Source organism: Entelurus aequoreus, linkage group LG03 (assembly GCF_033978785.1).
Source record: "Entelurus aequoreus isolate RoL-2023_Sb linkage group LG03, RoL_Eaeq_v1.1, whole genome shotgun sequence".
NCBI classification, from domain to species: domain Eukaryota; kingdom Metazoa; phylum Chordata; class Actinopteri; order Syngnathiformes; family Syngnathidae; genus Entelurus; species Entelurus aequoreus.
The window spans coordinates 65,336,285-65,362,650 of record NC_084733.1 but is presented as its reverse complement, the minus strand read 5'-3'; the positions used below and the strand labels follow the sequence as shown (position 1 = coordinate 65,362,650).

Genomic DNA, 26,366 nt, shown 5'->3' with positions numbered 1-26,366 from the left:
AGTAGTGTGATACCCCTGTAATTAGCACACACCCTCTGGTCCCCCTTTTTGAAAAGGGGAACCACCACCCCAGTCTGCCACTCCCTAGGCACTGTCCCAGACTTCCACGCAATGTTGAAAAGGCGTATCAACCAAGACAGCCCATCAACACCCAGAGCCTTCAGCATTTCTAGACGGATCTCGTCAACCCCCGGAGCTTTGCCACTGTGGAGTTGTCTAACTACCTCAGTGACTTCACTCCGAGAGATCGACGTCGATCCCCCATCATCCTCAGGCCCTGCTCCTATCAGGGAGGGTGTGTCTGATGTATTTGGGTTCAGGAGTTCCTCAAAGTGCTCTTTCCAACGCCCTACAACTTCCTCACTTGAAGTCAGCAAAGTCCCATCCTTGCCGTACACAGCTTGGATGGTTCCCTGCTTCCCCCTCCTGAGGTGCCGTATGGTCTTCCAGAACAGCTTTGGAGCCACCCGATAGTCCTTCTCCATGGATTCCCCGAACTGCTCCCACACCCTCTGCTTAGCCTCGTCCACAGCCACGGCCGCTGCCCTTCGGGCCCGTCGGTACCTTGCAACTGCCTCCGGAGTCCCCTGGGATAACATACCCCGGTAGTACTCCTTCTTCAGTCGGACGGCTTCCCTGACCACCACTGTCCACCAGGGTGTTCGAGGGTTACCGCCCCTTGAGGCACCTAAGACCTTCTGGCCACAGCTCGCAGCTGCAGCTTTAGCAATAGAGGCTTTGAACATTGCCCATTCCTGTTCAATGTCCCCAACCTCCACAGGGATGGCAGAGAAGTCCCGCCGGAGGTGGGAGTTGAAGTCCTTCCGGACAGAGGACTCCTCCAAACGTTCCCAGTTCACCCGCACTACACGCTTGGGTTTGCCAGGTCTGTCCAGAGGTTTCCCCCGCCATCTAACCCAACTCACCACCAGATGGTGATCAGTTGACAGTTCAGCCCCTCTCTTCACCCGAGTGTCCAAAACATACGGCCTCAGATCAGCTGATACGATTACAAAATCGATCATTGATCTTTGGCCTAGGGTGCTCTGGTACCAGGTACACCTATGAGCATCCTTATGCTTGAACATGGTGTTTGTTATCGCAAGTCCGTTACTAGCACGGAAGTCCAATAACAATCCACCACTCAGGTTCAGATCAGGGAGACCGTTCCTCCCAATCACGCCAGTCCAAGTATCACTGTCATTGCCCACGTGCGCGTTGAAGTCCCCTGCCGGCGCCCCATACAGGACCCCATGCAAGGTATCCAAGAATACTCTGAACTCTTGTTTGGTGCGTACGCAAAAACAACAGTCAGAGTTTTTCCCCCTCCAACCCTAAGGCGAAGGGAGGCGACCCTCTTGTCCACCGGGGTGAACTCCAACGTACAGGCACTCAGCCGGGGACTCGCGAGTATCCCCACACCCGCCTGTGCCCTCACACCCTGAGCAACTCCAGAAGTGAACAAGGTCCATCCCTTGTCCAGGAGTGTGGTTTCAGAGCCCTTGCTATGCGTAGAGGTAAGCCCCACCAGATCCAACCGGTAGCGCTCCACCTCCCGCACCAGCTCAGGCTCCTTCCCCACCAGCATAGAGACGTTCCACGTCCCGAAAGTCAGCCTCTGCTGCCCTGAATTGGTCCGTCTGGAGCCTCCACTTTCACTGCCATCCACTTGGCAGCGCACCCGACCCCACTGGTTCCGACCGCGGGTGGTGGGCCCACGTGGCGTAGAAGATGGTGTGTCCACGTAGCTTCTTCGGGCTGTGCCCGGCCGGGCTCCGTGGCTAGCCCGGCCACCAGGCGCTCGCTGACGAGCCCTACCTCCGGGCCTAGCTCCGGAGGAGCCGGGTAACGCATCCTCTTTTAGTGTAGTTCATGGGGGGTATCGTAACCCTGATGGGGGGGGCATTCGGGTGCTACACCTTGCCCAAGGGTGACCCGGAACTATGTAAGGCAGGGGCGTTCTACTCCCTAAGGCTTAATACAAGCCCACATACCCAGTATTTCATATAAAGAAATTCAAAATAAATTTGTCCAATAAAAGGCAAGTTTTGACTATTTAAAATCAGAAAATCAGGTTTCATTCGAACAAAATCAGCTTTTTAGAAATATTCCTGGTAACAGAATAATACTATTAACCATTTCTAGTTATGTGAGACTATAAATATGTGCATGTGCAGCACATGGATATAAATCCTGTATATGGAGATACACAACTGTGTTTTATACAAGGAAACTATGCCGCCCTTTGTTGGATATACATCATCCCTGCACACAATTTGCTATCAAGCTGCACCGTTTTGAACAAAATAAAATATATTGTTTTTCTTCTTTGAAAATTTGATTATTGATAATGATTTTGATTTGTTTGTTTATGGGAAGGGATTGCTGACGTCATAACGTAAATTGTAAGGAAATAGGCTAATAAAAAGAATGAAGAAACTTAGACAAACCTTTGTGTTTTTGTTCGTTAATAGTATTGACATAATTACTTTGACGCAAAATTTGCAATAAATAACAGCCATTGGTTCCAGCCGCAATGACACTGCCTTTTTCTTTGATGAGCCTCATTTGTGGCAAGACAGGAAGCCAAAGAGAAAAGTTGGATTTGCACTCAAAAGTGCTAAAGGCATCTTTTTTGTTTCGTTTTCTTTGTTAACTGCGACACATTGTAAAAATGAAATGAAGCAAAGAAAAACAGCAAAATGGAGAAAAGGTCACAATGTGAGGAGAAAAAGCCCAGGGATTTTTTTTTTTTTAGAGCCACAAGGGGCTAATAATAAGTACAATGTAATATGAAGGCCACTATTGACATTTTACATGTGATTCTTCACACAAACATACATGCTAATTAACTAATTATAAAATAAATTAATGAAATTATATTACATGATTGTTGTGCAACCCAAAAAAAATGAGCAAAGAAAAAAACTTTTTTTTTTCATTAGAATTTTTTATTTGGTTGCATAAATGCATCTCCGTAGAAAAGGAGCACCAGAAGTTTTATTTTATTTTCCTCGCTTTTTAAAATTTAGTTTTTTCCACCTGTAAGACTGAAAGTGTAAACACGAAATAAACATGACAAATGTAAACGGACACAGATAATACAAAAAGCAAATAAATGAGTGAAATGAAAACACTATCAATGCAAATAAACCTGACCGAATCAACACACGTAAACCTGAGGCGCAGCGCTGTCGTCCTCTGCTGGTCAAATGTAGTCATTGAATCGTTATTGAGTCGATTAACGAAACTTAAATCCACACGCATTATAAAAGTACGTCAGAAGTTACTACACACAAGTTATAAAGCAATACATATAAATACAATATATCTACGTATTACCAATATGTTTTTATATTTACGTACATTTTGTGATGAAGTCCACATTTCTGTGTCGTGTCTGTTGAGTCCGTCGCTGAAAAGAGTCCTACTAGGAACAATGACGCAAAGCGGACAAAAAAGCACACTTTTTTTTCCCAACAGGTAAACTACTTGTAAAATATTACTAGATAATTTCTCTACTCCGTAACGAAGATGAAAAACTGTTTGAAAAAAAAGTTACTTCATAAAAAGGATTATTTTGTCATGAAAATCTTCTGTTAAAATCTAAATTTTGCAACAAACTTTTTCGTTATATTTTTTTGTATGAACTTTTAACCACCAAGTCTTTATAAATGAATGTTTTAGTGTCAAAAAGGAAAATATTTTTATAGACCCAGGATGCTGATTTAGGGGACGACAATGAAGGTAATACCGAAATGGCGGAAGTGCTCGGCAGCCGTCTCTGTGGAAACGCCGCGCAAACCGTGGTAGCCTTGCAAAAAAGCGCGTGTACGTCGTGTCTGATGCGCAGGTAATCACCTTTTCCCCTCCACTTTGGAACAATTTGCGTCGATCGATATAATCGATGTATCTATTAGTGTGTATACATTTTTATATGTAGAAATTATTAATCTGTGTACCTAATCAAGTGTCTAGCCTAACCCCCTCCTCCCACCTCCCCGGATTGTAAATAATCAAATGTATATACTTGTTCTTATGCTTTCTCAGCTCACTATGTTCACCACTCGCTGTACATATCCTACGAAGTCAGACCTACACTGTTACAATGTCAATTTCTCAGATGATATATAATTGTTGATGACTGAAGTGCTGATAGCAACCTAACCTACCCCCTCCCCTGCCCCCCCCCAACCCCCTCCAAATCCCACCCCCCGGATTGTAAATAATGTAAATAATTCAATGTATATACTCTGATGATTAACTTGTGTGATGACTGAATTATGCTGATAGTATATATTTGTACCATGAATTGATTAACGTGGACCCTGACTTAAACAAGTTGAAAAACTTATTCGGGTGTTACCATTTAGTGGTCAATTTTACGGAATATGTACTGTACTGTGCAATCTACTAATACAAGTTTCAATCAATCAATCAATGTCCATCAGAGCGAGGATGCCGAGGAAGGTGAAGAGAGGAGGCGGAGCCTCAGAGGAGGAGGAGGAGCTTCAGCAGCAACGTGGGCGAGTGAAGGACCCGCAGGAAACGGGCAGAAAGAGGGAGGAGCTTCTGACGCTCTTCCTGAAGGTGAAGCCAGCGTTGCCATGATGACACGCCCGTAACCGCGACTCAAGTGGGCGTGTCTTTGCGGCACAGGACAAAGTCGAGCGCGAGGAGAGGAACTCGACCGTCAACCTGGCGAAGCTGGAGCGCGGCTGGCGAGTGGTCCTGCGTCGGACAAAATCAGCTGAGCTGCGGCGTGATGTCATCATCCTGCGTCGCACGTTTGAGCGGCAGCTGGACGGCCTGGATGATGTCATCAAGGTGAAGTGAAGTGAATTATATTTATATACCGCTTTTTCTCTAGTGACTCAAAGCGCTTTACATAGTGAAACCCATAATCTAAGTTACATTTAAAGGCCTATTGAAACCCACTACTACCGACCACGCAGTCTGATAGTTTATATATCAATGATGAAGTCTCAACATTGCACATACTTGCCAACCTTGAGACCTCCAATATCGGGAGGTGGGGGGCAGGGGGTGGGGGGGTGGCTTGGTCGAGGGCGGGGGGGGGGGGGCGGGGGGCGTGGTTATTTACAGCTAGAATTCACCAACTCGAGTATTATATATATATATATATATACATATATATATATGAAATACTTGACTTTCAGTGAATTCTAGCTATATATATATATATTTATTTTATTTACATATAAATAAAAGAAATACTTGAATTTCAGTGTTCCGGTGGCTATCCATTAGATGGCAGTATTGTCCTGTTTAACTTCTCCGTTCATGATGAGTATATCATTTCGGCCACCGTGTTCAATGGAGAAGTCTGTTCTACAAAATTTACAGGCAACGTACACCTTCCCCTTCGAACTGTCCTGGATGAACTGAAATTCTTGTTTCCATTCGTTTTGGAACTTGCAAGCGTATTTCTTCATCTTGCTCGTCGACGGCGTCGCCATGTCTGTAATTTACTTGTTCTTCTGCTTCGTCTCCTTGTTGTGTGCGCAGTTGTGCACTCTACTCTCTAAAAGCCCTAGATGTTATGACGTCATTGGGCAGGCAAGCTGTTTATATTGTGGGAAAGCGGACGTGAGAACAGGCTGTCCCCACTCAGTCTCAGGTCCGCATTGAGCTGGAGGGGGCGTGGCCTCCAGCTCCGGCTGAATACCGGGAGTTTGTCGGGAGAAAATCTCTGCCGGGAGGTTGTTGGGAGAGGCGCTGAATACCGGGATTCTCCCGCTAAAAACGGGAGGGTTGGCAAGTATGACATTGCAACACATGCCAATACGGCCGGGTTAACTTATAAAGTGCAATTTTAAATTTCCCGCTAAACTTCCGGTTGAAAACGTCTATGTATGATGACGTATGCGCGTGACGTCAATCGTTGAAACGGAAGTATTCGGACTCCATTGAATCCAATACAAAAAGTTCTGTTTTCATCTCAAAATTCCACAGTATTCTGGACATCTGTGTTGGTGAATCTTTTGCAATTTGTTTAATGAACAATGAAGACTGCAAAAAAGAAAGTTGTAGGTGGGATCGGTGTATTGCGGCTGGCTGCAGCAACACAAACCGGAGGACTTTGAGGTGGATAGCAGACGCGCTATCCGACGCTAGCCGCCGACCGCATCGGTGATCGGGTGAAGTCTTTCGTCGCACCGTCGATCGCTGGAACGCAGGTGAGCACGGGTGTTGATGAGCAGATGAGGGCTGGCTGGCGTAGGTGGATAGCTAATGTTTTTAGCATAGCTCTGTGAGGTCCCGTTGCTAAGTTAGCTTCAATGGCATCGTTAGCAACAGCATTTTTAACCTTCGCCAGGCTGGAAAGCATTAACCGTGTATTTACAGGTCCATGGTTTAATAGTATTGTTGATTGTCTGTCTATCCTTCCAGTCAGGGGCTTATTTCTTTTGTTTCTATATGCAGTTAAGCCCGATGCTATCACGTTAGCTCCGTAGCTAAAGTGTTTCGCCGATGTATTGTCGTGGAGATAAAAGTCACTGTGAATGTCCATTTTGCGTTCTCGACTCTCATTTTCAAGAGGATATAGTATCCGAGGTGGTTTAAAATACAAATCCGTGATCCACAATAGAAAAAGGAGAGAGTGTGGAATCCAATGAGCCAGCTTGTACCTAAGTTACGGTCAGAGCGAAAAAACATGCGTCCTGCACTGCACTCTAGACCTTCACTGCACTCTAGTCCTTCACTCTCACGTTCCTCATCCAGGAATCTTTCATCCTCGCTCAAATTAATGGGGTAATCGTCGCTTTCTCGGTCCGAATCGCTCTCGCTGCATTGAAAACAATGGGGAAATGTGAGGAGCCTTTCAACCTTTGACGTCACGCTACTTCCGGTACAGGCAAGGCTTTTTTTATCAGCGACCAAAAGTTGCAAACTTTATCGTCGATGTTCTCTACTAAATCCTTTCAGCAAAAATATAGCACTATCGCGAAATGATCAAGTAAGACAAAGAATGGATCTGCTATCCCCATTTAAATTAAAAAAAATCATTTCAGTAGGCCTTTAAACCAGTGTGGGTGGCACTAGGAGCAGGTGGGTAAAGTGTCTTGCCCAAGGACACAACGGCAGTGACTAGGATGGCAGAAGCAGGGATCGAACCTGGAACCCTCAAGTTGCTGGCACGGCCGCTCTACCAACCGAGCTATACCAACGTGACGCCGCTGCCGCCTTTACTACTGACAGGGTGTCGTTTCCTGTTTGTCCGGCAGAGCTTGACATGTGACCTGCAGCAGGCGGAGCAGCAGTCGGCTCAGTTGCGCCGCCGCCACCTGCAGCACGGGGAGCGCATGCGAACCCTGCAGGACGAGCGGTTAGCGTTCGTGCGGCGTCGCTGGGAGGGGAGTCTGCGGCGCATTAGTGCCAGATTCATGGTGGAAAGGTGAGTCAGCGGTGGCAGGCTGCGGGTTAGAAAGAGCTCAATCTGCTGATCGGCAGGAGCGACGCGGCGGAAGAGGCGCAGTGGCGGCAGGTGCATCTGGAGGACACAGCGTTCTCGTTGGACTCGCAGCACCAGGACGTGATGCGCGCCGTGCGTCAGGTGTACGGCGAGAGCATGGCGGCTTGGCGGAGCGCCCAGCAGGACCGGGTAATACCATCGTGCATTCCCGGGTGGCGCCCTTGCCGTCAGCTCACCTGCTGCGGCTTCTCCCCCCAGGTGGCGGAGCTGCGTGGCGCAGACGCTGAGAAGCTGGCAGAGAAGCGTCGTCAAATGCAGGAAGAGGCGGAAGCGTGTGGCTCCGCCCTCGGCCTGATGTCCAGGAACCAGCGTCTGGTCCACATGACCGACGTGGACGTGAAGCGAGTGCGGCGGCTGCAGGTCGCCACCCGTCACGTGACGCATCATGTGACAACTTATGACGCCACTTGTCTCCTCTCAGAGCGCTGTCATCAGCCTGCGGACCAAGCTCGGCTCCTTCGAGACATCGACGGCGTGCGAGGCAGGCGGCATGGCGGAAGCGAAGGCGGAATTGAATGAAAAAACCGGCAAGCTTCGGGATCACCTGGCCGGAGCACGCCAGGCTGCAAGGAAGCAGCTTGCAGACCTCGCGCTCCAAAGCGACACCGCCGCCAATAAACTGCTGATGGTGATCGGCAAGGTGGGTCGAGGCTCGTTTCCGTGATGGTGTGTGACTTCTGACATGTTTGTTCTGCAGGGCGAGAAGGTTCTACACGCCGCCATGGTGTGTCACAAGCTGGAAGACACTTTATCGACATCACCAGGGGGCAGTGACAGCCAGTGGCCAGCGCAGCCAACAGCAACAGTTACGTCTCACATCCTGTCGCAACATGGCGAGGGCGTCATTAACCCGTCTACGTCCCCGCAGACGTTCCCTGAGGTGCGTCAACTGACTCGCCGCCTTAACAGTGCTCTGCTTCTGCGAGACGCTCTGGCCAATCACCAAGAGGCACTGCGGCGAGACAACCAACAGCTAAGGCTCCTCCTGCGCCGCCGCCTCGACAACATGAGGGTCGGCGACAACGGCGGCGGCGCCCTTCACGGAAGCCACGCCCCGCTGTTCGTCAAATCCGCACTGACAACGCAGAGCCCCCTCTTTGGCGCTGGACGTCCCACGGTCGTCGAGGCGGCCCTCGCCGCCAAACACCTGCTGTGACAGGAAGAGACGCTGCAGATGCGCCGCTTCCTGCCAATCCAAAGTAGAAACTTGAGTTGGAAGACTAGAAAAAATACTTTTATTGTTGTAATCATGCAGGACACCGACAGGAAGTAGTAGTAACACGTTACGTCGTAAACGTCAGCTGCTTCAGTTAAAAACTCAAGGTGAAAGGAAACTTCCTTATAAGGACATTAAAAAAGCAGCGTGGCTCCTCCCCCAGGGGGCGGAGCTTGTCAGGCCACAGCCTTCGTTGTAAAAACAATAAATAAAAAGATTCACTGGCAAGTGAGGCTCCTCCCCCTTTTGTCTTTCTTTCACCAGTTCTCGTGAACAGGAAGCGATGGGCAGGTCCGAAATGCTTCGCTGAGGCGATCACATGACACAGTCCCGAGTCCCTTTGGTTGGCCGCCATCTTTTGTTTGCGTCCGTGGCGAGCTCAGTTTGACACACGCCGCCGAGGAAGTCCCCGAGTTGGGACGTTCCGAAGACAAACAGCTAATTGGTGGTGGTGGGGGGGGGGGGGTAGGGGCTTAGTGTCGAGCGGGTCAGCTATTTCCAGAGTCCGCGTCCGGCGCTCTTACACGTAGACTCTGGCGAGGGCGTCGGCGCCGGCTGAGGCGATGTACGCCTTAGAGGGGTGGAAGGCTACATCGTAGATGGCCTCCTCACTCTTCTTGCGGTGCGCCGTGATCTCCTGTGCGCAGGTCTTGGAGTCCAGATTCCAGAGACGCAGCGAGCAGTCGTGACCTGCAACACAGCCCGTTAGCAAAGAGCAGACCTTGGCCACAGCTTTTTCCCCACTTACTTCCTGACATCAGGTAGATCCCGTTTGGGTCCACGGCCAGACTGGTGACGGCATCCAGGTGAGCCACCATGGTGTGGATGACCTTACCTGCACACACACAACGAAGAGAGAGACAAAATGGCGGCAGGGACGGTGGCGGAAAACCTACCTGACTTGTTGTCAAAGAACTTGATGTGGCGGTCTTCGTGGGCCGTGATGGTGACAGGCAGCGTGGGATGGCTCACCACCTTGTAGATATGATGGCAGCCGGGCCGGGCTGGGGAGGGGGCGGTGCCGAGGTGAAGAAGACATGTGGGCGTGACCGACTGTAAAGCCTAACGTGTGTGTGTGTGTGTGTGTCCTTACTTCCTTCGCCCTGCCCCTTCAGCACCAGTGCATGCTGGGAAGTCTCCAGGTCGTACACAACCACATCGCCGCCATCAAAGGACGCCACCATGTGGGCAGGGTCACAGCCGTTGAAGTCCACCGATGTCGGGATACCGTGTTCTGCACACACACACACGGTCAGTGTCCGGCCCCCCGTGGGCGGGGCTACGTCCTCACCTCTGCTGGCGTTGAAAGTGCTGATGCAGGGGTTCTTCTCCTGAGGGTTCCACAATTTGACAGTTCCGTCGGCCGAACAGGACAGGAGGCGATTCTTGATGCCGCTGTAGGCCAACCCCCACACGGCGTCCGCATGTCCCGCCCACGAGTCGGCCAGCGCACCGGCATCTGCGCCGTGGAGAGAAAGACAAACCTGTCAGTCGCCTCCCCCGAGGGGGGCAGCACCGCACATGTGAGTACCGTAAGTGTCGTAGGGGTCCACGTTGGAGCCGGGAACGTTCCAGCGCTGGATGGTGGCGTCCAGGCCGCCGCTGAAACACTGCTCGCCGCTGGACGTCATGGCCAGGGACAGCACGGGACCCCTAGAGGGCGACACACGTCAGTGTTAAGGTGGAGGCGGAAGCACAGAGGTGCAGACAGAAAGGGCGAAAGCGTTTAGGTAGAGGCGGAAGTGCTTATATGCAGGCGGAAGCGGCAAAATTGTTAACATGCAGGCGGAAGCATTTAAGTGGAGGCGGAAGCATTTAAGTGGAGGCGGAAGCACAGAGGTGCAGGTGACAGCGGCTAAAGCGTTTAGATGCAGGCGGAAGCGCATAAGTGGAGGCGGACGGAGCTGAAGAGGCAGAAGCGCATAGGTGCAGACGGAAGCACAACGGCGGAAGCTTTTAAGTGGAGGCGGAAGAGGCAGAATAATTTAGGTGGAGGCGGAAGCGGCGAAAGCGTTTAGGTGGAGGCGGAAGAGGCATAAGCGTTTAAGTGGAGGCTGAAGCACATAGGTGCAGACAGAAGAGGCGGAAGAGACGGAAGCACAGAGTTGCCGGCGGAAGCGCTTAGGTGGAGGCGGAAGAGGAGGAAGCACAGAGGTGCCGGCGGAAGCACAAAGGTGGAGGCGGACGAGGTGGAATCACAGAGGTGAAGGCGGAAACGGCGAAAGCGTTTAGATGGCGGTGGAAGAGGAAGCGTTTAAGTGGAGGCGGAAGCACAGAGGTGAAGGCAGAAGCGGCTAAAGGGTTTAGATGCAGGCGGAAGCATTTAAGTGGAAGCGGCAGAAGCATTTAGGTGGAGGCGGAAGCGGCAAAAGCGTTTAGGTGGAGGCTGAAGTGCATAGGTACAGACGGAAGAGGCGGAATCACAGGTGCCGGCGGAAGCGCTTAGGTGGAGGCGGAAGTGGTGAAAGCATTTAGGTGGTGGTGGAAGAGGAAGAAGTGCTTAAGTGGAGGCAGAAGCGTTTAGTTGGAGGCGGAAGCACAGAGGTGCAGGCAGAAGCGGCGAAAGGGTTCAGATGCAGGCGGAAGCACATACGTGGAGGCGGACGAGGTGGAAGCGGAAGAGGCAGAAGCATTTAAGTGGAGGCGGAAGCGGCAAAAGCATTTAGGTGGTGGCGGACGAGGCGGAAGAGGAAGAAGCGCTTAAGTGGAGGCGGAAGCACAGAGATGCAGGCAGAAGCGGCGAAAGGGTTTGGAAGCACATAGGTGGAGGCGGATGAGGTGGAAGCGGAAGAGGCAGAAGCGTTTAAGTGGAGGCAGAAGCGGCGAAAGCATTTAGGTGGTGGCGGACGAGGAAGAAGTGCTTAAGTGGAGGCAGAAGCGTTTAGTTGGAGGTGGAAGCACAGAGGTGCAGGCAGAAGCGGCGAAAGGGTTTAAATGCAGGCGGAAGCACAGCGGTGCCGGCGGAAGCGCTTAGGTGGCCGCGGAAGAGGAAGAAGCGTTTAGTTGGAGGCGGAAGCAGAGAAGTGCAGGCAGAAGCGGCGAAAGGGTTTAGATGCAGGAAGAAACACATAGGTGGAGGCAGATGAGGTGGGAGCATTTAGGTGGAGGCGGAAGCGGCAAAAGCGTATAGATGCAGGCGGAAGCACATAGGTGGAGGCGGACGAGGCGGAAGCGGAGGCGTTTAAGTGGAGGCTGAAGCGCATAGGTGCAGACGGAAGAGTCAAAAGCGCTTAGGTGGAGGCGGAAGAGGTTGAAGCACAGAAGTTCCGGCGGAAGCGCTTAGGTGGAAGCGGAAGAGGCAGAAGCTTTTAAGTGGAGGTGGAAGCACAGAGGTGAAGGCGGAAACGGCGAAAGCGTTTAGATGGCGGTGGACGAGGCGGAAGAGGAAGAAGCGTTTAGTTGGAGGCGGAAGCACAGAGGTGCAGGCAGAAGCGGCGAAAGTAGAGGTGGAAGAGGCAGAAGTATTTAGGTGGAGGCGGAAACGTTTAGATGGAGGCAGAAGCACATAGGTGGAGGCGGAAGAGGCAGAAGCGTTTAGGTGGAGGCTGAAGCGCATAGGTGTAGACGGAAGAGGCAAAAGCACTTAGGAAGAGGCGGAAGCACAGATGTGCCGGTAGAGGCGGAAGCATTTAGGTGGCGGCGGATGAGGCGGAAGTGGAAGAGGTGCTTAAGTGGAAGAGGTGCTTAAGTGGAGGCAGAAGTGTTTAGTTGGAGGCGGAAGCACAGAGGTGCAGGCAGAAGCGGCAAAAGGGTTTAGATGCAGGCGGAAGCACATAGGTAGAGGCGGACGAGGTGGAAGCGTTTAAGTGGAGGCGGAAGAGGCAGAAGCATTGAGGTGGCGGCGGAAGCAGCGAAAGCTTTTAGGTGCAGGCAGAAGGGTTTAAGTGGCGGCTGAAGCGCATAGGTGCAGACGGAAGAGGCAAAAGCGCTTAGGTGGAGAACGGAAGAGGCGGAAGCAAAGAGGTGCCGGCGGAAGAGACTGAAGCGTTTAAGTGGAGGCGGAAGCACAGAGGTGCAGGCGGAAGCATTTAGGTGGAGGCAGAAGAACAGAGGTGCCAGTGGAAGCATTTAGGTGGAGGCAGAAGAACAGAGGTGCCAGCGGAAGCGTTTAGGTGGAGGCTGAAGCGCATAGGAGCAGACCAAAGAGGCAGAAGCGTTTAGGTGGAGGCTGAAGCACATAGGTGCAGACGGAAGAGGCAAAAGTGCTTAGGTGGAGGGGGAAGAGGCGGAAGCACAGAGGTGCCGGCGGAAGAGACTGAAGCGTTTAGGTGGAGGCGGAAGCACAGAGGTGGAGGTGAAAGCAGCAAAAGTGTTTAGGTGGAGGCGGAAGCACAGAGGTGGAGGCGGAAGCACAGAGGTGCAGGCGGAAGCATTTAGGTGGAGGCAGAAGAACAGAGGTGCCAGCTGAAGCATTTAGGTGGAGGCTGAAGAACAGAGGTGCCAGCGGAAGCATTTAGGTGGAGGCTGAAGCGCATAGGAGCAGACCGAAGAGGCAGAAACACTTAGGTGGAAGCGGAAGAACAGAAGTGGCAGCGGAAGCGCTTCGGTGGAGGCGGAAAAACAGAAGTGCCGGCGGAAGAGTTTAGGTGGAGATGGAAGAGGCGAAAGCACAGAAGTGGAGGCGGAAGTGCTTATGTGCAGGTGAAAGCTTTTAGGTGGAGGCAGAAGCACAGAGGTGCAGGCTGAAGCGGCGAAAGCGTTTAGGTAGAGGCAGAAGAGTTTGGGTGCAGGCGGTGGCGCCATGTAGGACGTGTATACATACACATGAGCTCTGAACGTGTAGACGGGCTCCACGTCCAGCGAGGCACTTCTAGAAAAGAAGCCAAATATTTCACAATAAAAGCCCGAATGGAAGCACAGGAGGCGGAGTCACAACAGTACTTTTTGGCGGCGACGGTCTTGGTGAGGTTCCACAGTTTGAGCGTGTGATCCTCGGACACGGTGACCAGGCACGGCTCTACGGGATGGAAGGCAAGCGCTCGGACGCCGTCGAAGTGACTTCGCAGCGTGTACTTGGGGGTCCAGGTCTTCCTGAAGGCCGACTCCTGACCGGACGGCAGCTGGACGGAGAAGGGGGAGAAGTTAGTGTAGTGAGGGCGTGGGATGCCCGCATCGCACTCACGTCGTAGCTGAAGTCCACATCGTCGTTGGCCACGGTGAGGTCGGCGAGGTCGCCCAAGCCCAGCACGCTCTCCAGGACGTGGTCGGCCCCGCCCATCAGGAAGGACTTGCCCGCGCCGCCAGGGAACGGCAGCGGCTCAGCTGTGCGTGGGAGGAGCGTTAGCGTCTGATTGGTCCACCAGGACTCTTTGATCTCACCCCACTCTGTCCCGTCTCCAGAGCTGCGGGCCTCGCCCGCCCCTTCCCCGTCCTCCGCCGTCACCAGGAAGTCAAACTCCTTCAGCGCCTCCTCCGTGTCGGCGTCGTCCTCTGACGCCAGGCCCTCGTTGGCCACCTGGGAGGATGGGGAGGGTGAGGAGGAGGTGTGTGAGAAAAGGCAGGTGCACACGCACCGTGGTCTTCCGCCCTCGGCCGAGCTTCTCCTCGCCGATGTCGTCCAGCAGCTCGCCGTCATCGTCCTCGTCGCTGTCCTCAGCGTTCTCCAGGAAGTTTATGGTCTCCAACACGTCTCCTGGACTCCTACACGTACACACACACTATAACAGCCTGTGACCTCTGACATCTGACCTCTCACCTCTGGCCGTCCTGGCGGTGTTCCATCCCGTTGATGAGGTGCTGCAGGTTCTTGTTCTCCACAGAACCGTTGTGCTCGGATGCCGAGAGGCCTAGCAGGGAGCGGACCCTCTGAGTGCGCACGTCCAAGATGGTGTCCGTGTAGCCCACCTCCTGCAGGTACCTGAGCACACACACGCAGGTCAGCACTTCCTGTGGACACCAGGGGGTGCCATGACGCGTTCTTACTGTCGCAGGAGCTGTCGTCCCTGTTTCCAGGTCAGCTGGCTGTTGGCGGGCAGCGCCGACACCTCAGAGTCTTTGCCGTCTGCGCGTCACACCGACAGCTGAGTTACTGAGGCAACCGCCAGGGGGCGGGGCTTTAGTGATGCAATAGTCACCTGCTTCAAAGTTGGGCATCTTCACGTCGCCTTGGTTCAACTCGGTTCCGTACTTCAACTTGTGGTACTTGGCTCTGTGGGTCACACACACACACAATGCTATGCTAGCAGCCACATACACACACGATGCTATGCTAGCAGCAACATACACATACACACAACGCTATGCTAGCAGCTACATACACACAATGCTATGCTAGCAGCAACACACACAGACACACAAACACACACACCTCTCCTGCTTTAGAGCATATTCCAACATCTTGATTCTTCTGACCAGGTCATTCTTCAGGTTCTCCTGACCTTTTCTCTCTCCTTGCAGGAACGCTATCCTTGCCTACACACACACACATTTTATTTTTCAAAACCAATAAAAAATATACATTATTTTTAACCTTTAGGGCTCCCGGGGACCCAAAAGAGTCTCAGTCCTAAAAATGTAAAAAACATGTCATATATTATTTATTTATTAATTGTTTTATTCTACTCTTAAATTTCTAAGTCAATTTCATATTTATCTGTTGAAATAAAGTTGGAATTTTTATGTTTTAAACCAAAGAAAGTTTTTTTTAATGGCATAAACACAAATTTAACAATATTTACCCCCAAAAATATTTAAAATATTTGATGTGAAGTCATTGGAATCTTAAACATGTCAATAAATCATAACATTGATTTTCATTCATTAATATTTTTGAGCAATGACACTTTAAAAAACAACACTAAAATTCCTGGGGATCCAAAAGGGTCCCACCCATAAAAGTAGTAAAAATTAGTCATACTTTAAAAAAAATTCTTATTTTTAACGTTTGAATCTTTAGATCATGGGTGTTAAACTCTAGCCCGTGGGCCAAATTTGGCGATATCAAATTAACACTAAAGCTGGCCCGCCGATCCTCCCGGGAGTCTTCCAAACGCCAGCCAGCCAGCCAGCCCAGCGAGTGCTGGCCCAGTCACATAACATGTGCGGCTTCTGCACGCACACACATTAGAATGCAACGCATACTTCATCAACAGCGATACAGGTTACACTGAGGGTAGCCGAATAAAAATCTTTTAACAGTTAGAAATATACGCCACACTGTGAATCCACACCAAACCAGAACCCTTTGCAGCACTAACTCTTCCGGGACCCTACAAGGTGTGTGTGTGTGTGTGTGTGTGGGGGGGGGGGGGGGGTTGGTGGTAGCGGGGGTGTATTTTGTAGCATCCCGGAAGAGTTAGTGCTGCAAAGGATTCTGGGTATTTGTTCTGTTGTGTTTATGTTGTGCTACGGTGCAGATGTTCTCCCGAAATGTGTTTGTCATTCTTGTTTGGTGTGGATTCACAGTGTGGCGTATATTTCTAACAGTGTTAAAGTTTTTTATACTGGCACCCTCAGTGTAACCTGTATCGCTGTTGATGAAGTATGCGTTGCATTCGCTCGTGTGTGCGTACAGAAGCCGCACATAACTTGTGACTGGGTCTGAACGATGTTAGAACGGATGAAAAGCGGACGTGACAATAGCTCGAGTACGTTAAAGGTTAATTTGTTCAACCTTGGCCCGCGGCTTTGTTCAGTTTTAAATTTTGGCCCACTCTGTATTTGAGTTTGACACCCCTGCTCTAGATCAACTTCAGATCTATCCGTTAATTACAATTGTTTTGTGTTTTATGCTGTTTTTGGTCAAATAAACATTTTTTTTGTGGCAAAAACACAAAATATACAATATTTACCCCAAAAGATATTTCAAATATTTGATGTTAAGTAACTGGAACCTTAAATATGTCAATAAATCAAAACATTGATTTTCATTCATTATTATTTTTGAGCAATGACACTTTAAAAAACACAAAAATTCCTGGGGAAACAAAAGGGTCCCACCCATAAAAGTAGTAAAAATTAGTCTTTTTTTTTTGTTTAATTCTTACTTTTAACGTTTGAATCTGAAGTATTTTCAGGACAAAATGAAAGTATAACGCGGCAGCTGCTCGTGAAAGACGACACTGATGACAGCGGACTATTTATAAACACACACAGAGCGGTCGCCATGGCAACGCTCACAGACTAAGAAGAGGGCATGACTCCCATTTGGCTGGTTGCTTTGGCGACAGGAGAGGCGTTGACAGGAAGTGAGCTTGTTTACAATAATATTCTATATGTGACACACTTGTGGCTCCACCCACCGGCACCGCCGTCATTAGCGTGGCGCTTCGGCGATGACGAGCGACGCGCTTATTATGGGTTGGCCTGCTTTTAGCAATGTCATCATGTTGCCCCGCCCCTACACTGCGGCTGACCTTTGCCCCCCAGTGTGTCGTGATCCAACATGGACACATGGATCCACAAGGACCACTGTTTGATGAGCTTGACAGCACAGGTGTGTTTGGCGCAGGTAAGTCTGCGTATGCTAGTGACGCTAACTTGCTAACAGAAAGAAATTGCTGACATTTTTTCACTAATTAATAATATAGTTAGTCACAAAGTTTTGTCTTTAAATAGATATTGAAAAAATACATTTTTGACTGTTCTGTTTGCGGACATTGGAAACACTTTAGGTAAAATCTAAATATATTTCAATTATAAACAAAGTTTAGTTAGGTAATACAAAATAAAATGCTAACTTTTTAGTTGATAACTTCAAAAAATACAACTACTATGCGTAACAGTAAGGCAGTTAGGCAATCATATTATTATTTGGATTATAGTCTCACAAAAACGGTCAAAATGTAAGTAAAAAAGAGCAAACGGCCCTTGGGGGAAATAGTTTGTACGCCCCCAAAACTAATGTGTGGATATTTTGAGTTGAAAGTCGACACTCGAGCGTCAAGGTGTGTAATAGCGTTGTCGATATCTCAGTATCGATCGCACATCGCCGAAACATCCACAGGCCCAGCTGTTTAGGCTAGGCTAGGCTAGCTCCAAGCTATCGTGACCAACTAAATGGCACTTGTGTATAAAACTATATTCGACTGGACAAACATGGTATATCTGAAATAAAAGGTACATATTCCACGATGGTGGTTATGTTGTTGCCGAGAAGCTCACCTGAAGTTCGGCCCGCTCCACTTCCCAGTGGGCCCTCTCCATCTCGAAGCGGGCCCACTCGTGCTGGATGTAGTGCAGGATGCCGGGGATGGTGTACTGCTGCTGCGGCCGCGGCAGCTCGTCCGACTGCTGCGAGCCCAGCATCGCCCCACCGCTAGCCGCATGAGCGCCGGCCGTGCCCCCCGACTGCTGCTGCTGCTGCTGGGGCGGCGGAGGTCCAGCGGCGCCTCCGCCGGGGTGCTCGTCCATGTTGGACTTGTCTAAAGTGAAGGGACGCGTGTCTCCAACCCTGCCCGGGCTCGGTAAGGCGGTCTCAGGCCGCGTGTGACGCTCGCTGCCCCCCGGAAGACTGGCGGTGAGTGCAGCTGACGACGGACGCGCTACTGCTGCTGTGTGGGTCTACCCGGCCGCCATTACTGCTCGCCCTCACAGCGGAGAGAAGTCGCCGCGGTGCATGCCGGGAACGGCACGTCCACGTTCAAGACTGGTGGAAAAAAATCGGACATCTCACTTTCCCATGTCTGGAGCGCAAGTGGTTCAATGATACGACGATTAAACACGACACGTAAAAGGTGCCGATGCCTACCAAATTAAAGCAAAGTGTTATTCTCAGCAAATGTGTATCGTCAAAAAACATTTACTATGGTGATATACGTGAATACACAAACGTCCTCCTCTTTTTCTACTTTGAACGCACCGGACAGAGCGATCATGGCATACGCAGGCGTGCCGTGTTAGCAAAACAGTACACTCGGCTAGCTTAGTAACTCTCTCGATAACAACGATACGTTCTGATAAAGCGAGCCGTTGTGAGCTGCGGCGGACAGTAAGTTGACAATGTTTGCGTCCATCAAGGTACTTCTTCGTTGTGGTAATGTTCAGTTTCATTGAGGGCCACACGGCAGTGATGGCTGCTCTCAGAGGGCCACCTGAAATACTGAGTAATTTAATAACTATGTATAAGGATTCACTTCATGATATTACACATTTCCCTATGTATTGGATAGTTATGTTGTTGACGTACTGCCAAAAGTATTTAGACTGGCAGCTCAATTTTATTGTATAATTTAGTGTTTTTTTACAACAGCCATCCATCCATCCATTTTTCCTACCGCTTGTCCCTTTCGGGGTCGCAGGGGGTGCTGGAGCCTATCTCAGCTGCATTCGGGCGGAAGGTGGGGTACACCCTGGACAAGTCGCCACCTCATCGCAGGGCCAACCCAGATAGACAACATTCACACTCACACACTAGGGCCACTTTTTAGTGTTGCCAATCAACCTATCACTGTAAATGGTAAGAATAGTACCACTGTTTTTACGGTAAAATTCTGGCAACAGAGTGGTCAGTTTTTTTTCACCATAAAATCTCTTTGGTTGTTTTCACGGTGCGTTACTGTTTATGGAAAATAGTGCCACTGCTTTCTACTATGAGATTCTGTCACTTTATCATAAAATCTATGGTTGTTTATACAGTGTATTACTGTAAATAAAAACAATCGGAACCATGAGGTTTTATTTACTGTAAAATTCAGTTTACTGAACAGCCCAGTTATGTTTTTTTACCATAACATTTTTTACAGTGTACAATCTAATGGATAACTTGAAATTATAAGTCTATCACGTATTTTAACAAAACACATTTGTAATGTATGATATTTGATACATTAAACAATATTGGATAAAAATATATGTCAGTGCATGCAGTACACACATTTTTTTCTGTCAAAATGGAAAGAAGACATTTTGTAAGAAATTATATAAAAAAAACGGACACGTTTAGAGGCTTCTGCGAGCCACAATACATGATTTGATGGGTCACCTTGAATGATGTGGTGGACCACAAATGATGAAAAGGGCCACTAAAAATGATCTGAAGGGCCAAATTAAATATAAAGGGCCACATTTAATGATGTGGCAGGCCACATATATAATGTGAAGGGCCACGTTAAATGATATGGCGGGCCACAATAAATTATGTGAAGAGCCACCTTAAATTATATAGCGGGCTACCTTAAATGTGAAGGGCCACATAAAATGATATGGCGGGCCACAATAAATGTGAAGGGCCACATTAAATTATATGACGGGCCACGATAAATTATGTGAAGAGCCACATTAAATGATATGGCGGGCCACAATAAATTATGTGAAGAGCCACATTAAATGATATGGCGGGCCACAATAAATTATGTGAAGAGCCACCTTAAATAATATGGCGGGCTACCTTAAATGTGAAGGGCCACATACAATTATATGGCGGGCCACAATAAATGTGAAGAGCCACATAAAATGATGTGGCAGGGCACAATGATGTGAAGGGCCAATTAAATGACATGGCGGGCCACCATAAATGGTGTGAAGCGCCTCCTTAAACGATGTGGCGGGCAACAATAAATGATGTGAAGGGCCACAATAAATTATTTGAAGGGCTACCTTAAATGACGTAGCGGACTACAGTAAATGATGTGAAGGGCTACCTTAAATGAGAAGGTTCACCTTAAATGATATGGCAGGCCACAATAATGACGTGGCAATCCACAATAATGACGTGGCAATCCACAATGATGTGAAGGACCAATTTAAAGGCCTACTGAAATTATTTTTTTTTAAATTTAAACGGGAATAGCAGATCCATTCTATGTGTCATACTTGATCATTTCGCGATATTGCCATATTTTTGCTGAAAGGATTTAGTAGAGAAAATCGACGATAAAGTTCGCAACTTTTGCTCGCTGATAAAAAAAAGCCTTGCCTGTACCGGAAGTAGCATGACGTCAGAGGAGGTAATATCCTCACAATTTTCCTTTGTTTACAATGGAGAGAGAGAGATTCGGACCGAGAAAGTGACGATCACCCCATTAATTTGAGCGAGGATGAAAGATTCGTAGATGAGGAACGTTACAGTGAAGGACTTGAGAGGCAGTGATGGACGTATCTTTTTTCGCTCTGACCGTAACTTAGGTACAAGCTGGCTCATTGGATTCCACACTCTCTCCTTTTTCTATTGCGGATCACGGATTTGTATTTTAAACCACCTCGGATACTATATCCTCTTGAAAATGAGAGTCGAGCACGCGAAATGGACATTTAAAGTGACTTTTATCTCCAAGACAATACATCGGTGACACACTTAGCTACTGAGCTAACGTGATAGCATCGTTCTCAAATGCAGATAGAAACAAAATTTTAAAAAACCCTGACTGGAAGGATAGACAGAAGATCAACAATACTATTAAACCATGTACATGTAACTACACGGTTAAAAATTCTCAGCCTGGTACGGCTTAACTATGCTGTTGCTAACGACGCTAAGGCTAATTTAGCAACTTAGCAACCGGACCTCACAGAACTATGTACTCTCTCCTTTTTCTATTGTGGATCACGGATTTGTATTTTAAACCACCTCGGATACTATATCCTCTTGAAAATGAGAGTCGAGAACGCGAAATGGACATTTAAAGTGACTTTTATCTCCAAGACAATACATCGGTGACACACTTAGCTACTGAGCTAACGTGATAGCATCGTTCTCAAATGAAGATAGAAACAAAAGAAATAAACCCCTGACTGGAAGGATAGACAGAAGATCAACAATACTATTAAACCATGTACATGTAACTACACGGTTAAAAATTCTCAGCCTGGTAAGGCTTAACAATGCTGTTGCTAACGACGCTAATGCTAATTTAGCAACTTAGCAACCAGACCTCACAGAACTATGATAAAAACATTAGCGCTCCACCTACGCCAGCCAGCCCTCATCTTCCCATCAACAGCCGTGCTCACCTGCGTTCCAGCGATCAACGGCGCGACAAAGGACTTCATCCGTTGTTTTGGCCGCAAGCATCGGCTAGGCGTCTGCTATCAGGGTAAGTAGTCCTTGTTGTGTTGCTGTAAGTATTGTACTTAGCCGCTAAGACACCGATCGATCCCACCTACAATGTTCTTCTTTGCAGCCTCCATTGTTCATTTAACAAATTGCAAAAGATTCACCAACACAGATGTCCAGAATACTGTGGAATTTTGTCGAAGAAAACAAGAGGTTTTTGTATCGGGTCCGATGGGGTCCAACCACTTCCGTGGATTTTGTGACGTCACGCGCATAAATCATATCCAAAGGAGTTTTTCAACCGGAAGTGTGGCGGGAATTTTAAAATTGCACTTTATAAGTTAACCCGGCCGTATTGGCATGTGTTTCAATGTTAAGATTTCATCATTGATATATAAACTATCAGACTGCGTGGTCGGTAGTAGTGGGTTTCAGTAGGCCTTTAAATGATGTGAAGGGCTAATTTAAATGACGTGGCGGGCCACAATTCATGATGTAAAGGGCCAGATAAAATGAAGGGGTTGGACCACGTTAAATGATTTGAAGGTCCACCTTAAATGACGTGATGGGCCACAATAAATGATATGAAGGGCCAGATAAAATAAAGCAGTGTCCTTGAGTGTGACACTTGCAAAAGGAAGTACTGTGGCCTTCAGGTTCTTGGTTGGAGCCATTAAAGCGATTTTGTGCGTACTCTGGAAATTTCTGGAACATATAATTGTGGATTCTGTCTCTTGGCCAAAACCTCAGCAGCACTGCAAAGCAGGACGCCTAACAGGAAGTGAGGTCACGTCCAGCGGGAGGATGATCACTTTCATCCTGATGGTGAACCGCCAGGGTCAGACCCGTCTATGCAGGTACTACCAGCCGCTCAAGCTGAGCCAGCGCACGGCGCTGGAGACTGACGCGGTCCGCTGCTGTCTGAGCCGCGGGCGAGACCAGGTGAACCCCTGACACACCCACTTCCTGTCCAGGTGGATGCTGTGTGTAACGCTGTCTCCTTGCCAGTGTTCCTTTGTGGAGTACAAGGACTTCAAACTGGTGTTCCGCCAGTACGCCGCCCTCTACATTGTAGCAGGTGTCACCGACGACGAGGTGGGCCGCGCGTCTTCGTTACTAGCCTAGCTTAGCACAAAGCCTGAAAGTGTCGCCCTCCGCAGAACGAGCTGTCAGTCTACGAGCTTCTGCAGAACTTTGTGGAAGTTCTGGATAAATACTTCAGCCGGGTGGTGAGTTTCCAGTCATGAGGCGAAGGCAGCTTTCTAGGACGTCTTTGACTTCCTGTTTTGTGTCCGACAGAGCGAACTGGACGTATCCTTCCTTGTCACGTGACCCATCACGTCACTCAAAATGCCAGTTGACCTTCCTCGACTCGGGTCCGTGTCAGATCATGTTCAACCTGGACCGAGTCCACCTCATCCTGGACGAGATGGTCCAGAATGGACACATCGTGGAGACCAACAGGAGCAGCGTTCTGGCGCCGCTCACAGCTCTCGACAAGATGGCGAACGGCTGACGTGCTTTTATTTTGCAGTAGAGATGGCCCGACATGTCTTAATGTTGTGCTTAATTTAGCAGCAAAAAACATCAAACACCTTTATTCCCAGAGTCTGAATAATTAATATAATTAATGTGCAAGTTCACTTCCTACCTTGTTTACTTACGTGACGACCTCCTTAAAGTTTTGTAATCAGTGTTTGTCATTTTTCACATAATGCATTGCAATGGATTTAAATGGGTGTCATTTTGAATTGTGTGCTGTGCTTGGACGTTTTGGACAACATCTACAAAGTTAAGTGAGCAGGTTGTGTTGGGTTCGGTGTTTTTTCTGTGCCATGAGTGGGAAAGCTTGTTTGGATTCGTCGCCCCCCGGTGGCCTCCCCCAAAGAAGACCAGTGCAGCTTCTTGCTACTTTGCAAACATTTTAATGATCTTTTTTTGTCGGAGCAAACACATTTGAAAATATCTGTCGAGTTGAAACTGCAACTTGAGTTAAATAAATGTTTATAATATACAAAGAAAATACAGGAAGTGACTCTTCAGATGTGCCTTGCACATGACCAGTGTTTGTGTCTCTGGAAACAACCGCGCACGCACACACACACACACAAACAAACTGAAAATGAGCACGCACACACACACACGCACCAGATAGGTGAGAAGGATGAAGTGGACGTTGTGAGGAAGAGGCTCTGCCCCCAGCAGTTCAGTTGAGGTGGAAGCCTTTCTCCATGGTGGCGGCCAGGAGACGCTCCCTCATGATGTCCTCAGAGGAATACTCGGGAAGCTTCAGGTAGTGGACGCACGTGTTGACCGACGGGTAGCTGGAGTCCGTGGCATCCACCTGTCAAGGGGGGAGGAGCCAGCGATGAGACGCACGAGACTCACGGCGTCCTTACCTTTCTGACGATGGTGAGGCGGGGGTGCAGATTGGCCAGCCCCCCTGGGGGCAGCGTGGAGCAGCCTGTGGTGAACTGCAGGAAGGCTTTGCGTTCGTCCGACGACATCCCGCACAAGACTCGCACGAATCGCAGGAAGCCAGGGCTGCGGACGCAAGCGCGAGTTAGATAGTGGCAGAGGTGAGAACGCGGCGGCCTTGGGGGGGTTGGAGGTGTGGGGGGCTTAGGGTGGTGTCACCTGTCTCTGGTGTAACCCAGCTTTGGCTCGGTGTAGTTGATTATGTCATCAGCAGTCCACGAAGGTGATTGGTTCCCACAGAGGATCATCTGCACCTCCCTGTGGCTGAAGGAGCTCAACTTCTCCATGGGGAACACTCGATTGAAGCCCTCTGAGGAGCGGCAAGGACATGAGGACATGTGTCTGTGTGTGTGTGTGTGTGTGTGTGTGTGTGTGCGCGCGCACACTTACCTCTGAAGGCCTCCATCTGCTTCTGGATGCCCGTGTGCATGCAGAAGTCAAACATCAACTCCACGTAGTCCTCGGCGTTCTCCATGTTCACCATCTACGCAGCATCAGCACCCTGGTTACCATGGATACCAGGTTCAACGCCAAGCCGGTGTCTTACCTCGTCGTCGCCGTTGGGTTTGAGATCTACTGCCGAGAAGCCGTGGACTTTGGAAGACGGACAGAACTGGAAGTTCAACCTGGACATGGAGGACAGACGCGTGAGTCGAGCCCAGCCCCCTTTTTGGTGGGCTCCACCAATCAGGTGTCTTCTCACCCCAGGTCTTCGATGCTGAGTGGGGGTCCAGAGCCCATGGGGTTCCTCAGCATTAGGTCCTGCAGTCTGGTGTTCTTCTCGTCCTCGGACAGAACTTTGCTGGCCAGGATCTGCCTCCTTTTCACCACCAGCTCCTTGACCTCCTTCAGGAAGCTGGCCCTGCGGGAGGAGGCGCGGTTATTACCCTGCGAGCGCCGCCATCAGGCCGGTGTCTCACCTGTGGGGGTTGACTAGCTGAAAGTCGTCCCAGGTGAGGATGCCGTGGTACCAGGCCGGAGGTTTGGGCTTTGGGGGGTCCATGATGAACTCGGACTTGGAGTCCTCGTCGAAGCTGCCCACGGAGTAGGTATCCTGGCTCTCCTCGGTGGACGCTTCCGAGCGCACGTCCGACGGTGGTGGACGCTCGCCGTCATGGCCGCGCGGCGAGTAGAGCAGCTTGCTCATGTTGGACTTGATGTCCCCCATGCACAGCAACTTGAAAAAGGGCTGAGACACGGGGAGGTCCACCAATCGGTTGTCCTGGATGCACTTGGCCAGGAACACGCCCAGGAAGTGGAAGAGCTTAGTGATGCGCTCCAGCTCCTCGCTGTCCTGAGGGAAAGGCGCCGGGAAGAGGCCGCAGGAACGCTGCACGTAGAAACCCGGAGGCTTCAAGCCGCCACCCAGGTCCACCTGACACAAACATTGAGAGGTGAGGACACGTGCAGACCTTCTTGGCATCAATCATGCAAACCAGTGTCTTCTCACCTGTCGTGACTCGTCGTCCGGAAAGTCGTCGTCACACAACCAGATCCCCAGTGATGTCCTCTGAAACTGTGCGGCCAGCAAGGCGTAGAACTCCAGTGTCGGTCCCAGGCCGGTTCCTTCCTCGCCCTGAAACTCCACCTGAGCGCACGTTTACACGCCACAGAGTCAGAGGAAAAAGCAGACAGCTTTTTGTACTGGCGACTGCTCACCTCCAGCACAGACTTCCTGTCAGCGTGGACCTGCATGACGGACTCAGCCCACTCCATCATGGCGTCTCCCCGCGGCACCTTGACGCGCTCGTGTTTGAGGCGGCCCACCCTGAAGTCTCCGGGGTCGTCCCGGCGCACCGTGGTGGAGGGCCTGGAGCGCTCCATGGTGGCCTCACGCCGGTTCTGCAGCCAAACGATGGCCCTGCCCACACGCCGGGTCAAAAGGATGGTCACATGTGACCGGTCACATGATGGCATCAGGTCCTCACCTGGAGGCTCCAAAGGCGGTGCAGGTGAAGAAGAGCTGGCGGGTCTCAAAGGGGATGAGGAAAGGACACTTGGACGTCAGCTGTTCACACCAGTCAGGAAGTGCACCACTCGCCAACGCTAGAGGCTCCTGGGGGAATCAGAGTTAGGCAAGAGCAGAGGAGCACTAAGATGGCAGTGGACCGTGGACACACCTCAATCTGCTGAAGGATCTTGGTGGTGACCTTCTTGCTGGTGAAGTCTTCTGGAGCCGCGTTGAACTGCAGCTCGTCTGCGCAGACAAAAAGGGGCGTGGTGACACACGTGCGTGGAGAAGA

General features: G+C 49.9%; 4 protein-coding genes across 12 annotated transcripts in view; 2 read left to right on the top strand and 2 right to left on the bottom strand.

The window, feature by feature from the left end:
* Positions 1 to 3,749: 3,749 nt before the first annotated feature.
* LOC133646730 (dynein regulatory complex subunit 2-like) lies at positions 3,750 to 8,946 on the top strand. 3 transcript variants are annotated; one of them, XM_062042433.1, is made up of 9 exons: positions 3,750 to 3,853; positions 4,452 to 4,590; positions 4,660 to 4,827; positions 7,251 to 7,420; positions 7,477 to 7,627; positions 7,697 to 7,858; positions 7,920 to 8,138; positions 8,196 to 8,303; positions 8,367 to 8,946. In XM_062042433.1, the coding sequence occupies exons 1-9, from the start codon at positions 3,759 to 3,761 to the stop codon at positions 8,652 to 8,654; spliced, it is 1,500 nt and encodes a 499-aa protein (XP_061898417.1). In that variant the 5' UTR covers positions 3,750 to 3,758; the 3' UTR covers positions 8,655 to 8,946. The 3 variants fall into 3 exon arrangements, with proteins under 3 accessions (XP_061898417.1, XP_061898416.1, XP_061898418.1); XM_062042432.1 differs by having other exon boundaries at positions 8,196 to 8,946; XM_062042434.1 differs by having other exon boundaries at positions 3,790 to 3,849; positions 8,196 to 8,946.
* LOC133646729 (striatin-3-like) lies at positions 8,715 to 18,285 on the bottom strand. Its single transcript, XM_062042431.1, has 16 exons — positions 17,817 to 18,285; positions 15,022 to 15,125; positions 14,789 to 14,862; positions 14,637 to 14,715; positions 14,410 to 14,571; positions 14,228 to 14,354; positions 14,034 to 14,169; positions 13,837 to 13,976; positions 13,596 to 13,774; positions 13,477 to 13,524; positions 10,246 to 10,367; positions 10,006 to 10,173; positions 9,808 to 9,948; positions 9,611 to 9,718; positions 9,463 to 9,549; positions 8,715 to 9,404 (listed from the first exon to the last, which is right to left on the bottom strand). The coding sequence occupies exons 1-16, from the start codon at positions 18,063 to 18,065 to the stop codon at positions 9,235 to 9,237; spliced, it is 2,094 nt and encodes a 697-aa protein (XP_061898415.1). The 5' UTR covers positions 18,066 to 18,285; the 3' UTR covers positions 8,715 to 9,234.
* Positions 17,113 to 23,670, top strand: LOC133646731 (AP-4 complex subunit sigma-1-like). 7 transcript variants are annotated; one of them, XM_062042441.1, is made up of 7 exons: positions 18,512 to 18,642; positions 21,593 to 21,685; positions 22,399 to 22,587; positions 22,654 to 22,740; positions 22,806 to 22,874; positions 22,945 to 22,956; positions 23,033 to 23,670. In XM_062042441.1, exons 3-7 carry the CDS (start codon positions 22,450 to 22,452, stop codon positions 23,159 to 23,161), a joined length of 435 nt encoding a protein of 144 aa, XP_061898425.1. In that variant the 5' UTR covers positions 18,512 to 18,642; positions 21,593 to 21,685; positions 22,399 to 22,449; the 3' UTR covers positions 23,162 to 23,670. The 7 variants fall into 7 exon arrangements, with proteins under 7 accessions (XP_061898421.1, XP_061898419.1, XP_061898423.1 ...); XM_062042437.1 differs by lacking the exons at positions 18,512 to 18,642; positions 21,593 to 21,685 and adding an exon at positions 17,113 to 17,163 and having other exon boundaries at positions 22,396 to 22,502; positions 22,620 to 22,740; XM_062042435.1 differs by lacking the exons at positions 18,512 to 18,642; positions 21,593 to 21,685 and adding an exon at positions 17,115 to 17,163 and having other exon boundaries at positions 22,396 to 22,587.
* LOC133646728 (E3 ubiquitin-protein ligase HECTD1-like) overlaps positions 23,552 to 26,366 on the bottom strand; it is a 49,928-nt gene continuing 47,113 nt past the window's right edge. Inside the window, 11 exon segments of the mRNA XM_062042429.1 lie at positions 23,552 to 23,989; positions 24,045 to 24,189; positions 24,283 to 24,433; positions 24,514 to 24,607; positions 24,671 to 24,749; positions 24,827 to 24,985; positions 25,044 to 25,498; positions 25,574 to 25,711; positions 25,783 to 25,984; positions 26,052 to 26,179; positions 26,244 to 26,320. Coding sequence (XP_061898413.1) covers positions 23,852 to 23,989; positions 24,045 to 24,189; positions 24,283 to 24,433; positions 24,514 to 24,607; positions 24,671 to 24,749; positions 24,827 to 24,985; positions 25,044 to 25,498; positions 25,574 to 25,711; positions 25,783 to 25,984; positions 26,052 to 26,179; positions 26,244 to 26,320 — 1,766 coding nt within the window. The 3' untranslated portion in view covers positions 23,552 to 23,851.

Bases quoted from the DNA above. Each gene is read 5' to 3' on its own strand.
- LOC133646729 (XM_062042431.1), bottom strand. From the start codon at position 18,065: ATGGACGAGCACCCCGGCGGAGGCGCCGCTGGACCTCCGCCGCCCCAG. The intron at 14,572-14,636 runs GTAAGAACGCGT...GTGTGTGCTCAG, and splicing joins GGACGACAGCTCCTGCGACA to GTACCTGCAGGAGGTGGGCT. The intron at 9,550-9,610 runs GTAGGTTTTCCG...GTGTGTGTGCAG, and splicing joins GTTCTTTGACAACAAGTCAG to GTAAGGTCATCCACACCATG.
- LOC133646730 (XM_062042432.1), top strand. From the start codon at position 3,759: ATGGCGGAAGTGCTCGGCAGCCGTCTCTGTGGAAACGCCGCGCAAACC. The intron at 3,854-4,451 runs GTAATCACCTTT...AATGTCCATCAG, and splicing joins ACGTCGTGTCTGATGCGCAG to AGCGAGGATGCCGAGGAAGG. The intron at 8,139-8,195 runs GTGGGTCGAGGC...TTTGTTCTGCAG, and splicing joins TGCTGATGGTGATCGGCAAG to GGCGAGAAGGTTCTACACGC.
- LOC133646731 (XM_062042435.1), top strand. From the start codon at position 17,131: ATGAGCTTGACAGCACAGGTGTGTTTGGCGCAG. The intron at 17,164-22,395 runs GTAAGTCTGCGT...CCAAAACCTCAG, and splicing joins CACAGGTGTGTTTGGCGCAG to CAGCACTGCAAAGCAGGACG. The intron at 22,588-22,653 runs GTGAACCCCTGA...TCTCCTTGCCAG, and splicing joins TGAGCCGCGGGCGAGACCAG to TGTTCCTTTGTGGAGTACAA.